Source organism: Micropterus dolomieu, linkage group LG12 (assembly GCF_021292245.1).
Source record: "Micropterus dolomieu isolate WLL.071019.BEF.003 ecotype Adirondacks linkage group LG12, ASM2129224v1, whole genome shotgun sequence".
Classification (NCBI taxonomy): domain Eukaryota; kingdom Metazoa; phylum Chordata; class Actinopteri; order Centrarchiformes; family Centrarchidae; genus Micropterus; species Micropterus dolomieu.
Window position 1 is genome coordinate 16311452 of NC_060161.1, and position 15549 is coordinate 16327000.

The 15549-nt window shown below is 40.7% G+C and overlaps 1 protein-coding gene across 3 annotated transcripts in view; it reads left to right on the top strand.

The window, feature by feature from the left end:
- The window catches only part of LOC123980330 (sodium/potassium/calcium exchanger 2-like), a 43539-nt gene that overhangs the window by 7741 nt on the left and 20249 nt on the right, over positions 1–15549 (top strand). The window contains exons 3-4 of one of the 3 annotated variants that reach the window (XM_046064655.1): positions 12565–12612; positions 13558–13666. In XM_046064655.1, the coding sequence (XP_045920611.1) occupies positions 12565–12612; positions 13558–13666 (157 nt within the window). The remainder of the gene's footprint in view (positions 1–12564; positions 12613–13557; positions 13667–15549) is intronic. The other 2 variants (XM_046064656.1, XM_046064657.1) reach the window with 2 other exon arrangements.

A 15549-nucleotide genomic window follows, 5' to 3' on the forward strand; every position in this document is an offset into this window, starting at 1 on the left:
CGTATGCCCCCCCCCCCCCCCCCTTCAGGACCCCCTCACCAGGCTGGCCCACAGTTATCTTGTTATCTTGAGGCCTCTCTCATTGTGTGGCTGATGTACTGACTGACTGCTTTAGAAAATACTTGCTCAGGCAGATCAGATTAGCCAGCACTTTGTGCACTATGGGTTTATGAAAGAGGGAGGTTCGTGACGTGCCCCCTTCTTCTTGTTATGGGCATCATGATACACCAGATGTCAAAGTTTGACAATAACGACCAAGTCTTTGTATCATTTTAAAGAGAGAGCGTGGCCACATCTGGCAACGCATCACAAACAACATCTAGAAGTTCCATCCATCCATCATCAACCGCTTATCCTGCGTACAGGGTCGCGGGGGGGCTGGAGCCAATCCCAGCTTACATCGGGTGAAAGGCGGGGTACACCCTGGACAGGTCGCCAGCCCATCTCAGGGCCACATCTAGAAGTTGAACAGTAAAAATCATCTTACAATGGATTATTAAGCAAAAGTTGATTGTACCAGTTCATTACATAAAATCCCAACCACAATGTCAGAGGCTTGCTATCGTCAGTGTTGGATAAGCCAGTGCGTATCAAGGCAGATGTTGGTTCTGCTGAGATGGAAGGTGCGACCTCTGATGTATTACCAAGCTATATATAGCGTCACGGAGGCGAGATCTTCCATCAGGATGCACTTCAACGATCAATTACAAGGCGGGTTCTGTGCAGGGAGCAACTGTTTGCGTTTCCTCCCTTTTGGATATTCACACATAAACCCCGGTGGCGCGAGCTGCTCGTTTATATTTTATTTTTGTCCAGTCCAATCCCAGTTAACCCTCCCCCCCACATACACTTCCAGGTGGCACTGCATGAACTCTGTCACTAGCTGTTTATTTTAGTAGTGTGTGTGTGTGTGTGTGTGTGTGTGTGTGTGTGTGTGTGTGACGTGTTCAGGGGATTATCTCCCAATATGACGGATGTCAACCTAATTTTCAGCAAAATCCAGATGTGCACTGCTGAACTCCTGTAAAATTATAAACTGCGGCTGTTTCAAATTGCTTCTTTGGGCTTGACTGGATTTTGCTGTGATAAAAGCAGTTGTCAGGCTAATTTCTAGGAAATCCTTTTGAAATACCCATTTTTAATTACAGTAAAAGTAGGGTCTGTGCTTTACCCAGAAGCATTAACCTCACTTGTGATTGTAGGCATGTACAAGTTGTGAGCTACTATGGTTGTGCTTTTAAAGATGGAATTTCGTTTTTGCGCTATCATTTGTACGGTACGTGCCCTTGTCCTTCTTGTCCTGTGTATTTCTATGAAAGTGGTGAGAATACTCATGTTTGTGTCCTTTTCAAAAGCAGAGTTGTAGAAGTGGTTTAGGAAGTGGTGACCTTGGTTTAAACTGCATGGAAAAATACTGTGGGTAAACGTCTATGCATGTGAGTGTGGTTTATGCACAAGCATAGTGCGACATATCAGAAAGTAGAGGACAAATAGTGGCACTGACTGTTTGATGCCTAAATTATTAAGCAAAGTTTAAGTCTAAAGAAGCTAAGCTGAGCTGTCTTTATTTATGCAAATATGTATGTAGTTTTAAGGTCATGGGTCTGCAAACACATACAGTAACTACCTACTCACAAAGAGAAATAGTCGTTGTTGTAGCGCATGAGCTCAGCCAGTGACAACAGAGTAATAATTTAAAAATAGAAAGCCTACGACTTTGATCTCACCATGACGATGATGAGTCCAAGTTTTATCATCTGCTCCAGCTGTTACTTCTTGTCTGGGGGGGAGGGAGGGGGAGCGCTACCGCAGTGCCAGTAATTAGGTTTTGGAGGTTTTACCTTGTGTTTGGGCTGTTAGACCAGTCAATAGAGATAAAGGTAGCATTCAGAATAAAGTAACAGGCCAATCAAAACACATAGTGTCGGGAACTACTGCAGGGTGGAGGGCCATTGAGCCGTAGTTGCTTCTTTCACCGTCTCTCTTCTGTTGTCAACAATTATTCTGCGAGCTCTCTTGGCAGTGTCGTCATTCCTCGCCGGCGCTCTGCTTTTGTCCATATTCAATTTACTTGCATTCAATGTAATAATTGTGCAAGTGAAGTTCCCATTTGCATCACAGGTGCTGATGGCTACTTTTTCTGTCGTCCTCGATTGGTTATTGTACTGTTTGGCTTCCCCCCTCCGTTCTTATCAGAGTGTGCAGCAGCTCTTCACTGCCTCCTCAATGTTGTTATTGGTTTGAAGGTCACATTGTCACTTATTACAGTGCCTGTGAAATTAACAAAAGCACAATGTTTTAAAAATAATTATTCATGCAAAGTTGAACCATTGTGAGTTGGCCCATAAAAAGTAATGTGTCCTCTTTATACTTCCAAGATCATTTCTCCGCAAAAAATAATCCTTTCATTTTATCTTATGTATCTTAGTGCATATGTTGCTTAATGCACTTAATGAGACCACATATGGATCAAGCTGCAAAATTTGCCTGTACTACAGTGCTTTGAATTTCATGATGCTGTGTGTGTGTATTGGTGATGCTGACATTCACATACTAAGTTTGAAATGATTTATCAATTAAACTATTTAGATAATCGAGTAATCATTGAAGTAAAAAATTCCCTTGTTGCAACTTCTTGAATGTTAAAGTTTTTTTAGTTGTCTTTGTCTTAGCAAACTGAATATCTTTAGGTTTTGACTGTTTGTCAGACAGCAAGTAATCGAGAAAATACTCTGCAGATTAATCGATAATGAAAATAATGGTTAGACAATGCTGGTTGTTTGTAAAATGCATTTTGAAGCCAGCATTGTTTTCTTCATGTATATATTGGTTCTTTAAGTTTAAAGGGGATGAGAACCATGCTCTGCAAAATTATGCCTACGTAATTTTGGCTGTTTTAGAGGCATGAAGTTTGCTGCAGCAGCTAATGTAAATCAGTTTGTTGGTTTAATTTGATGACTTTATCTCTTCGACGTCATTACGGGGGGTAAAGAAGAGTTAGCAATATCATAGATCGCTGATTTGAAATCTCAGTGAGTGAATGAAAACCTAAGCTAGCTGCAGCTCATCCCAGTCTACATGCTTATTTTCTGCTCAGATCCTGTCACACTGAACCAGGTCTTTGCCCCTCGTGCAGTACCATGGACAGCAACATCTCTTCCTCAATGGTCTAAAGTACATTTAAGTATTGGTGGCTGTGATCCTGCATTTAATTTATTTTCTTTCAACCTCCCCTTCAATCCTTCCCCTCTTGATTGTGCATTTGTGTGAAATGTAGTGGTGTCAATTTTCCCAACTGCTCTCGGCATCTGGGGCTATCCATAATACCTTGTGAACATCTCAAGAAAATAAGTTAAATCAGGTTAATAATTCACCATGCAATATGCACTTCATGCAATATGCCGTAAAAAGACAACCCTTTTACCCGTTGACATGTATGATTCCTGGCATTATGTAGCTGAGGGTTACAACTACTCGTCATAGCGCTCTTTTTAATGTCACTTGACACTAAAGGTAACTCTGAAACGAGGTGATGGGTTAAAAGGAAGACAGGACAAAACTCAAGTCTTCCTGCATGTAAAGGGTAGTTTCCTGAAGTAGGTTACGCTTACAGTTGTTCAAAGAAGCTCTCAATAGGCTCGGATCATGAAGCTGTTAGTCTTTAATGCTTAATAAGTGCGTATTTTTTGATGTGACCCAGAGAGCCTGGATAGCTCTGGCTCCAGTTTTGCTGTCTTCATTGGAGGCCATTTCTATTTCATTTGTCCATTGTTTAGACCTTAGGGAAATTTTAGCTCCTGAGGCAAGTAGGTATTCAGATCATCAGATTTGATGTATGAGCTGTTGTGGTTTTAGTGTCCTATGTATACATTTTATATCTTTGGAATGAAGGAAATGTGATTATTTTTACACACATGACCTCTTCTAATTACCTCAGTAGCTCCTGGCTATGAAGGTCAAGGCGTACGTGTATCCAGATTTAGTAACGCTGGCCCCTGTTGCAAAGAAATACTGGTAAACTTGAAATTGGAGTTTGTGGGAGTTTTTTTTTTCCAAAGGAGAGCCTGAAGGTGAAACGTTGAGGCTTGCAAGAAACTGAAAGCCTTATCGATCAAGGGCTATTTTTAAAAGCAGGGTCAAATTAGCTAATGTAACTGCACTGTAAAAGCATCATGTGAAGGGCACCAAGATCCCTATCTCTTGGGTGTATGGAATGACAGACACAACCCAGCGAGATGGAACCGGTGCCTATGGTTGGAGGTGGCTGAGGACTGCCGGCCCTTATACGCTTAACTCCTTCCTCGGCGGGGATTTTGACCCTCGACATCAGCCTCACTAAGCTGCAACAGCTGAACATTACATCAGCTCTGAGAGTTGTGGTTCATGTAATACCCGTAATTTGTGAAATCCAGGGTGATGATGTCTGCGCTGCGCAGAGTGCTGGTGCACAGATCTCACAGTTGCAGATGGACCTGAATTTTAAAGCACATTTAAGAGTGTAAACTCTTAAAATGGAAGTGATTGCAATCAGACAGTCTCTAATGAGCTAATTAGAAAACGCTCTAGGGTGAATCTGAATCTGCTGAAAGCCTCTCCTCCGTTCTCATTTGAGAGAGTTACCACTTATGTCCATCATTGACAGACGAATGATGCATGAGGCTGCCCCTCAACCCAACTCCATCCCCGCTTATGCCCACCAAGGTGACTTGAAAGGGCACTATCAGCATATCATCTAGTCTGTATTAAATGTGACTGGCCAGCAGGAAGCTTCCTCCGCATACTTCTACCTCCACATTTTCTCTAAGATAAGGGTCTTCTGTCTGTGCACTTTGCGTCTGCTAACCTGCTGATAATGCAACACAACAAAGTGAATTAGGCACCATAAAGTGATAGTTGCTGCCTAAAACACCCAAACTCAAAACCGAATCTCCTGATGATGTGAGCTTTGCTCATTAATATTTAAGTAGGATATATTTGCCAAACTAAATTACAGCTGAGGTAAAGGATGAGTGTGATAATACTCTACGTGTTTCTAAATCATCAGTGAGTCACACCATTGCACTGGGTGACAGATTGCTTCATTACAACGAACATGGACACTGTAGTTTATTTTGACTTAATACCACGATCCTGCTGTTGTAAATTTCACACAAATGTGTTTTAATCCGCAGCTGAAAATAGTTTCCGGCAAATAAGGGCTGAACGGTTAATCGTTTTCAATTCGAAATAGCAATTTGAATGGACGCGATTAGCTGATCGTGAAGACGGCGATAAAAATGTAGGTTAATTGGCGCATATGACCCGTTTTAAACAGTCATGCAGTTTCAAATTCATTCCGTTGTCATCCTTGTGTGACAGACGTGCTAACCAGTCACAACCGCCATTTGCCTCCTTTTAAGGTCCTACTCACCAATCAGAGTGAGCACAGGGCGTGTACATTTTACAACAACTTTTTGCTCCGCACTTTTTGCACAGCTATATCCACATGGAACATTTCAGAAGAAAAGCGTGTTGCCTACCTGATTTTGCTGACTTGTTCAGATTTTGTAAATTTGTTCAGGTGTCCTTGCTTTTTGTGCTTCTACTATGGTAAAGTAGGCTACGTAGTTAAACTGTTTCTTTTTTTGCCTATTTTAACTGAGCTAATGTTGATATACGATCGGGAGTGTGCACAGGGTATTTTATTTTGAAAATCGACCAGATTCTCTCTGCCTTTCTGTGTCTGACTTCCTGCCCGGTTCATCTGCTCTTTGCTGTTTGACGCGGGTTCCTTCAAAAATAGACTGGTAGTAAATATTGAACTTAAAAAACCTAAAAAACTTCTTTCTTTTTTTTTTAAACGAATTCGAATTGTAATTGCAATATCTGGCAGAAAAATTGCAATTAGATTTTTTTCCCCCAAATCATCCAGCCCAACGGCAAATGCGCTATTTACTCTTGTTTGCGTAACTTCTGCTAAGCTGTTAATTAAACGGAAACTATATATTTGTGAGCCATTTTTAGAGGTTTTCATGTTCCGTAGGGGCGCAGAGCAGAGATTGGAAAGTATGTGTGATAGACTTACATATTGTGGTTGTGGTCTTCTACTAGGATTTGTTGATTGGGCTTATCCTTTAAAATAAGACCAAATAAAAACTGATCAATTAGCTGGATCTTTGGACTTAAAGATGTTAAAGAAAATGACTGTAAATACACTGTTTACATTTTGAAAGGCATTACAAATAAATTAGCCAGGTAAGGTTAGCCATTTTGTGCATCTCAAGTCGGTGCCCCTCGTCCATTTCCCCATTAAAAGTATAAGCTTCCTGGTTCCATTTGTATTGACAGAGACATCAGCACCTACAGTTTGCATTGCAGAATGCATTGGATTTTAGGTTTGGGAACTGTCCAAACTAGCCCAGGTAGGATGTTTACTTCCAGCCATTACCATGAACTCCTTATCACATCATGTAATGGGTGCGCCAATGTGGACGGCTCTTGGCAGCTCCAGCCATCACCATCTTGGCAGTGTCTGACTGTGAAAATGGGAAGAGAGGTGGAGCTGAGGCAGGCCCACTGAGGCCTGGTTACTGAACCACCTAGTGGCTTGCCATCAGAAACGCCACCCACCTGTCACTCAAAGCAGCCACGTCCTAAATTATACTTAACTTTAAGCCTTAATATAACTTTAACGAGTATGATGTATAAAAATTCACCCCTGGCACAGTTGTCATGAACAAGGAAATTAGCTATTGAGACCACAACCGTTTTTGACCAGTAAACATGTTTATTTCTGTGGTACTGTTGGGCATTTTGACACGGGGGTCTATGGGGACTGACTCGCTTTTGGAGCCAGCCCCATCTGTTTTTGGCACTTCCACATTGTCTTCATTTTTCATCCCCGGAGACTGCCGCTTGGTTCCTGTTCACTAATAACGTTGACAAGGATCTCTGAATCCAGGTGAACTTAGTGCAGCATAGTATTGTGTCTTGGTTTCAGTTTACATTGGTGGGAAAGTGGAGCACAAATACTAGATACAAGATAAGGTGATCACATTAACATGCTATTCATTGATGTACGTAGGACTGCATCATCAGTAGTTGACAGAATAAACAACAGCTACAGCAATACTGAGAAGAACTGGAAAGTACTGTGGGTGCTACAGTGGAGACATGTTATTCTTGTGACTAATACCTGGAAAAGAATTGCCCAGTTGCCGCAGGGCAGCTAGATTTGGACCACTATCGACAATTGAGTTTGGGCTAGCTGCCTCTGTTGGGATACACTTCTCTCTATAAAATAAAAGTCTTTCAGCATCAGGACCTGACAAGGCAGTAGGACTAGTCCTGATATAGCTGAACCCAAACAAAAGACGCTAAAATAACTTTGGGCATGCAGATAAATGGGAGAGGGCAGCCAAAAAAAAAAATCTGGGGCAGAGAATGCTGCAGCAGGAGCACAGTGGACATGCTGCAGAATATAAATGCAGACTCCTGGAAGAAACTTTTGTTCTTCCTTTGCTACAGTCTCAAAAACAAAGAACCCTGTGCAGCCTTTTATATTTTTCCTCCTCTGCAGATCAAAAGCAGCTCTGATCTGACGGGAACGACAAACTGCAGGTTTGCAGGAGGTCATTTATCCCCCTCTTGTATTTACTCAGCTTTATTATTTTAAAATTTTATCTGGTGAACAAGTGAATTCATCGCTTTTGGAACATTATTATTAACTCAAAATCCAGTGACACAAGAAATCGGATTTTACAATAGACGACAAGCACATGGGGTACTGGTAGGGGAATGACCAAAAAAAGACTTTTTACTGATCAAACCCAGCTTTGGGTGATTACATTCACTTGGGAAAATGACACAGCAGTTTTTGTTCCCCTATTTGTCTCCCAAAAGCCTGAGTTTGATTGGTTCATGGGGGGGTGGGGGGAGTAGGAGGAAACAGTTTTAGCATAGTCCTGGTGAGCACGGCCTTGTGGGAAATCAGCGTCGTGGCAGATCCGTTAATTAGTTCTGCTTGTTAGAAAAAATAAAGGGGTTACTAATTAGCAAGTGGGTGGCTTCTTGACTTGTTGTGCATTTTTTCCCTCCTTTCCTTAAAGCTCATCATTATCGTCTCCTGGCAAGACGGGAAAGAGGGGGAGAGAGAGGGCGAGAAAGAGGAGAGAGAGAGTGCTCAGTTGCGCTGCTCAACAGTTTAGCTCTAACACGATGAATCTAGATGGACAAATCTCGAAGGGTGTTCTGTCATGCTCTGACAGACAGGCTGCCTGCTGTAAGCATGTGCAGGCAAACGCCTGGAGCTCTGCAAGATTTCACTTTTCAAGTTTGCTTAACAAGCCAGGCAGTGTGGTTCTCGCATATCTTTACATACACAAGTCCACAGATGCTTTATTTCATTTAGCTACTACAGTTTCAAGACGTAAGAATTTATCATGGACGAAATGGCAGCTAGACAGATGTTGATTTTGTCTACAACAAGCCCGTGTGCCCGGGTTTAATTTTTGGCTTGTGCACATATTTCTCCTATTACCTTGTGACAACCATTAAATACATTGTGAAAACATTAATAGAAGCAATTTAATTTCAACTTTTCAGATGTTAAAGAAATGTGTAACGACAATTTGCAGTTTTACTAATTCTTGGCTGGGAGCAGTTGCCAGGCAACCACCGGCCAAACCCGACTAAGAAGTCGGCGATTTAAACAAACTAAATATAATATAATTGATTAACTAGTGAGCCTTTGAGGTGTTGGTAGGTGGAATTTCTTCCTCCTGCTTCCACTATTAATGCTAAGCTAACTGTCTCCTGGAGGTAGTTTAATATTTAGCTTACACTCATAAGAGTGTATTTCCCTAATTGTCTAAGCATTCCTTTAATCTAAATTTGTGTTGGTTTCCACATGGTTATAAAGACTATGATTAAAGTTAAAAATTGGCTTCACAAAATCATGCAGTCTTTGTAGCTATAGTGCTAACATTGAGTTCAGAGGCTGTGTATAGATATAGACTGTTAGTGGCTTTGAAGATACTTTCTTAGTTTCTATACCACCTTCAGGAATTTCCTTTGTCCAACTTTCTCACTGTATTCATAAGGTGATTCATTCAATGCCGTACTTGTGAGAATCCCAGAACGATTAGGTGATGCCAGTTGAGTTTTGGAGGGTTAATTTATTGCTGTGGAAGTTACAGTCGAAGGTGTATTGTAATGACAGTAGAACCAAGTGTGACAGTGAGAAGCACTCTCCCCTGCTTCTATATCATCCACATTTAGATTTTTGGAATTTAATTCCCTGCAAACTCTCTGCAAACTAAGCAGCGCTGAAAAGGAAATTTAGTGGAAATAATACGGGACGTGGCTCATGAGATTTATAAAATGTAAGGCTGATTACTGTTATCTGTTAATTAATTGTATATCTAGGGTATTTTTAAGAAGTATATTAAGGATTTGTGAGATCAAGCACCGCTATGATGGATTTAATCAAACTCTACCACTGGCAAAGTAGAAAGTGTGTAAAAGAAAAAAAAATCTGTGTAATTTGGCTTGGATGTCAACACATAAAGGAAATGCAAATCAAATTTATCCAGAAATAGAGCCCTTTTGTGCGCTCAGATTGCATATGAGAAGACCTATAATCTGCCACTGATGTTCGAAAGTCAGGACTTCCAGCTCTACTTTCAGCGTTTCACCAGTGTGCACAGATTCCTCTGAAACACCCCCACCCCTTTTAAGCTGTGGGCAATTTCAGTGGTGAAAGCGAAAGTATTTTTGCATGATGTCAAATTCTCCATCGATAATTCCCCGTAACATGCCGTGACATGCGTGTGGCTGCAGAGGGACTTCTTCCTCAGTTGATCCGCTTCCAAGAATGATCCTGATGTGACGTTGCGTAAGAGCTGGAAGGCAGAGCTACCGGTATTAGAGAACGCACAAACTCCAGAGAACATACTAATCTCCCAATGTGATTATTAGTCATAATATTTAACACTGGCTTAATGAGCGACCCATGGCGTAATCTCTATCTGGCACATTCACCTGTTCTCTCCTAACCCTCCTGACTTTCCTTTGAGGAGCGTGATTGGGACTGAAAAAGTATAATTATACCTTGAGTGTGCAGGGAATTACCATAAAGATATGAAGTGAGGGGAAAAAAGAGTTCATAGTGGAATAGCTCTGTGGAAAATCATAGGATTAGCTCAGCTTCTGCTCAATTTTTTTGGGAAATGTCTAATTTCAGATCCCTCATTTCTGTTATGATTCTATAGCTATACAGAGGCAAACCTAATATATGGTAAATTATGAGCTGTTAAACAGAAACGGTGGGACACAGTGGGTGTTGACATTCACAACGACTGCAGTGGGGGCTCCCATGTAAATGTTCTTTCAGGTTAAGGTGAATTTTATTTGATATAGTAAGTTTATCATTTTGCAATAATCAACAAAAGAAGCTACAAACTATTTAATTTTCTTTTTTTAAATCCCCAAATCTGTAGGGACCATTGTTAACACCCACATAAGTTTTCAACTCATAAACCGGAGTTAACACCACACTCCTCCTCCCTGCAAAATTATCAAGAGATTTTATATTCAGTGGAATGCAGCGTCGTTTAGCATGCAAATGAATCACTTGGTTGACACGCCTGAAGGCCCTGTCTTAAAATGTGTATGTTTGCTCTGCATTTTTAAACACTTACAAGATCAAACTGGATAATTTTCATAATTTCATTTGGCATTGTGCACTTTATCAACACACACCAGTGCCTCCACATTTCACATTTCCACATTTCTGTGTAGGCTGTGAAACAAAGCCTTGATATGCTAAGATCTGAACAAAAGCTTTGTCTGTGTTCCCCTGGAGTTAGAAGCAGGCCTTAACCGACTGTTATTCACACACACACACATGCACTCATGTTTTTGGAGATGAAATGAGTTCATTCAGGCAGTTGGTGAAAGGCTTTTGTTTCGAAAATAGACCAGTTACAGTACTTCACATGCCAAATAGGCCCGCTGAGAATGATGGCAGAGTATTGAGTGATTGTTAAAAGACTGGAGTCACTTTGGCATGATCTGTCACATACCCACTCACAGAGGCAAAGTTATCACATTAAAACAGGCAGGAATGAACATGCAAGGCATCATTTTAGAGTATTTAGATACCTCAGCCTTAAAGAAGAAAGTATGTAGAGTGAACTTGTTTACTTTAAGAAATAGTTAGACATTTTGGGAAATGGACAATTATTAGTTTTCTGAGAATTAGATGACAAGATTGATTCTCATGTTGGCATGTTAATTATAAAGCTTGAGCCAGCCATTCGCTATTGGAATTTGGGGGAACAGCTAGCCTCACTAATTAACATATTAACTCTTGTTTGTTTAATCCATACAAATAACAAAGTGTGAAACATGAAAAGTTGTTATTTTATGGGCAGTACTTGGCTGGGCATGAGCAATTTGGAACAACATGTCTCAGGCTAGCTGCGTCCACCTGTTTTTCCCAAGCTAAGCTAAGCAGTCGCCGACTTCTCAAAATGTCGAACTATTCCATGTACTGCACTTTCTCCCATATTGGTTTGGCCCTGTGGGTCAGAAATAATCACATTTAAATCAAATTATATTCTGGTGATCTTTTAAAAAGGTGCTAGCTTTGCAGGCGCCACCAAGTGACAAAAGTGCAAGAGCTTCCTCTTCAGTTGTGAGATTTCTGTCAATGCTCTTAAAGGGTAGTTTTGATTGAACTATGGTTGATGATGATAGGAAGTGATTGGGTTAAAGAAAACCACACTTACTCACCAGAGTTAGCTCTGATACCCGTGTGTAGAGTAATGAAGCTACAGCCAATAGCTGGTTAGCAAACTTTTCTACTTGTACAGTAAACTTATTTTTACATTATGGGTGTTGCACAGATTTAACAAACAAATTATAATGTAGGAGATTTCGAGGTGCTGGTAGACAGATTTTGTTACCATTGGACAGAGTCGGGCTAGCAGGTTTCCCCTTGTTTCCAGTCTATGAGCTAAGCTAAACTCACCAGCTGCTGGCTGTAGCTTCATATTTACCATAACACAGACGTTGTAGTGGCATCAAATTTCTCATTTGACTCTTGGCAAGAATGTGAATTAAGTGTATTTCCAAAATGTCAAATTATTATGTCATTTTGCATCTTTTTTTCTTAACAGCTCGATTGAAAAAAGTAATTACGTTTGAAAAGTTCAACCTTTTTTTTGTCTCTTCATCATTTACTGTGTGTACGAAGATATGCCAGGTGCTTATGTGAGTTGGCATTTTTGACTCAAATGAGTGAGAGTGAAACTGAAAAGACACTTTTGAATGAATTTCAAGGAAATTCAAGTAGACAATCTAATCTTGCTCAGCTTGCAACTGACACAGTAGGCAGGCACAGCTGTTGGGAGGAATCTGTCCTTTAAGTCTTGTCTACTACAGTCAGTCATCACAACCAATGTAACTGTTCCGCAGTGTCTCTTTGTATCGTCTTTTCGTCTTGTCTGCATGCTTCACATCTATGTCCTGTTTTCTTTCTCTCTCCCTCTCCCCCTTTTACTTCTTCTCCTCTTTGTGTTGGATGAGAAGGCAAGTCCTGGGGCGCCAGAGGATGACGGCAAGTTGTCGGTAGGTCCTGTCTGAATGACACCCCCGTCTGCTTCTGTGTTTGTCCCTGTTTCTGTGTAGATGTAGTAGTGTAACTTGTGTTTCTCTGACCATACTGTGAACAAGACATGGGCAGTGTTATCTTTAACCTTCAGCCTCTCTGTGTGCAGAGAGTAGCTCCCTCTGCTTTCTGAAGCCTTTTTCCAACAGTACGTTTTGTACACGGCAGACAATTGAGGAAGGAGCATCTGTTTAGAAAACTATTTTAATGCTTGTATACTTCCAAAAAAGCACACCAGAGTGCTTAGTTTTCATCCGGACTGTAAAGGAAGAAGATTAAACAGCAGAAGGAGAATCTTCAGGGTCACAACAAGACGCCACATCTTACACAAGCCCTGCCAGTCTACACGTCTCCCTTGCCTCCCGCTCACACCCATACGGACCTGTGAATTAGCACCTGACACCTCCTGTGCCTACGCATCACCCGTGGGCAGCGAAAGGGGGGGACACACTCCAAACAGCTGCCGTGTGCAACAGTGCTTAATTTCCAACAGTTTTCAAGTTCAGCATCCACTGCTGGAGTGACCTTAGCGAGGGTTGTTTTGGATGGGAAAAAAACTCATACGCCACTTACACTGTGAATGCCTGTCTCAACCCATGGGGCTTATATTTTTAAGAAGCTGAGGCACTTTATGATAGTTGTACTGGGTTTCAGGTTCTGCTTAGGGGTTTTACGCAAAAGAGGATTAGGGAGTCATATTCCAAACAGCTTGGATTTCAAATTGCTTTAGGAAAGTGCTTACAATTGATAGACTAATGTTAATATCAGTATATGTGCTTTATGACAGAAATAAAAATCAGTTGTTGGACCAAAGTATTTTTTGCTATTAGGAAGGATGTTGAAGGTGAAAATCGCCATCCCAGGCAGCAGGATGTTTGATTGACACCTTGTTTCTCCTCTCACAGGCCAGGCCTCGGCTTCAGAGGGGGGGTAGTTCTGCCTCCCTGCACAACAGCTTGATGAGGAACAGTATTTTCCAGCTTATGATTCACACGTTGGACCCTTTAAGTGAAGGTAAGACAGTCAGACAATAGAAAACATAGAAAACACAGCTCTTCAATGATGGATTTCACATGTGTAAGTCTCTAACACGCAGGATATACAGTGCAGATGTTCTTTTTACTGTCCATAATTAATTATTTCATTGTTTTCAGGTTGATCTTGCCTTGAACCTGTCATCATTTTTCTTTTTCTCTTAAAATGAGATAAATCCTGTTTTCAGATGTATCGGAAATCTACGTCAATCACAAATTGAGGACCTTTTCTGAAAGCACATGTTATGAGCACATGAAAGATGTCCCAAACTTGAGCTCACATTATCTTATGAATAATCCATATTGTGTTTTGGCAAAGTTTTTAATTCAGTCAACAGTCAAAATAATAATTTATTTTAAAAAAACTTCCAGTGTCTCCACTTCTTTAGTCCCTATATGGCTATACTGAATTGCTCCCTTTTTAAAAAATAGTCTGTACAAGGTCAGCTTGGTGCTGTGTCAGAACACATCTGAGGTGGAAGATCATTTTCCTTTAATCGAAGATGAAGGCCTATTAGCTTAGCCAAAGGAGATGTAAAACGGCAGTGTCAGTGCTCGGCGCAGGGGATGGAATATGTTAATATGCCGGGGGAGGTGCATTGCCATCCTATTCTCAACACACCACGGAAAGAGGAAAAGAAATATTCACATTAAAAGAGAGCAAACAGGCAACAGGAGTTTGAAGAATTTGTCATTTGAGTGTCCTTTTTTTGGTGAAAGGCCTTGGATGTGGAAGCAGTGTCTCATGACGTGATTAATCCTAATCCTTACAAAATGAATATTAATGTTGAAAATAATTCCTGTTTACTAGATGATGTGTTTATGTTTCCCTTTTTCCCTTCAGATTTGCTTGAAATGTATTTACAGTGTTATTGTGACTGTGTTACTTGTCTTACAACAGAAAAACATACCACATAGGCCAAGGTCAAAAAACAATTTATAAGCATAAAACTATGGCGTGACCAAATATTTTCTGGATGGATATGAATGCGGCTTTCTCTGAAATGAAATGTACATTCCTTGAAAGCCAAACCTAGAATGAGTCATCTCAGGAAAGATTAATAAGCTGTACCGAACCTGGCTTTAAAGTGCATTAACATGCAACATCTCGTCGTTTTACACTGGATCCAAGGTGTCCCATTTCTGAGTGTATTCATCTTTCCATCTCTGTGATTAAAATGTAAATCATAGCCTGGTGGTGGAATGAAAGTCTGCATGAGTGGTCGTATATGTACAAGGGAGGGTTATACATACTCCTCCCTGCCTCTGCTTGTAGAGTCATTTGTCGTTTGGTCTTCTTAAGGGCATCTAACATGCACTGATGATGGTAGACTGAAATATTTACTGTTTGTTCAGTGGCATTAAGATTGATAGACTGGATTGCACGTCTAGAGTTTGCCAACTGTTTCTTCGTGTTCGGATCTAGATCAATACCAAGCATCGAATAATTCAGGTCAAAATGAATTTACTATGTGTTAGTATTGTTTCTTAATAGTGGATTTAAATTGGTCAAACTGGCAAATTCTGCTTCTGTATGAATGCAGTAGAAATGCGGGGCTGTTAAACCAGAGTTATTTTGGCAAATTACTGACTGGAAATTAATGCGCTGAAAAAACAACTACTACAGTGTGACATGATACGGGGATTGAATTCATTACCACAGAGCACAAAAGCAACACTTTGGGCTTGAGTTTGATTTGAATATATAATTTTGAAACATCCATGTAGCGCGGTGGAAGTTTTCAAACGCTCCAGTGAACATACAACAACGTTATTGGTCTTGATGACTTTTTAATATGTGCTCATGGCACGCCTCATTTGTTTAGTGCGATAAATTTCTTCATTGATCCGTTACCGTAAGGG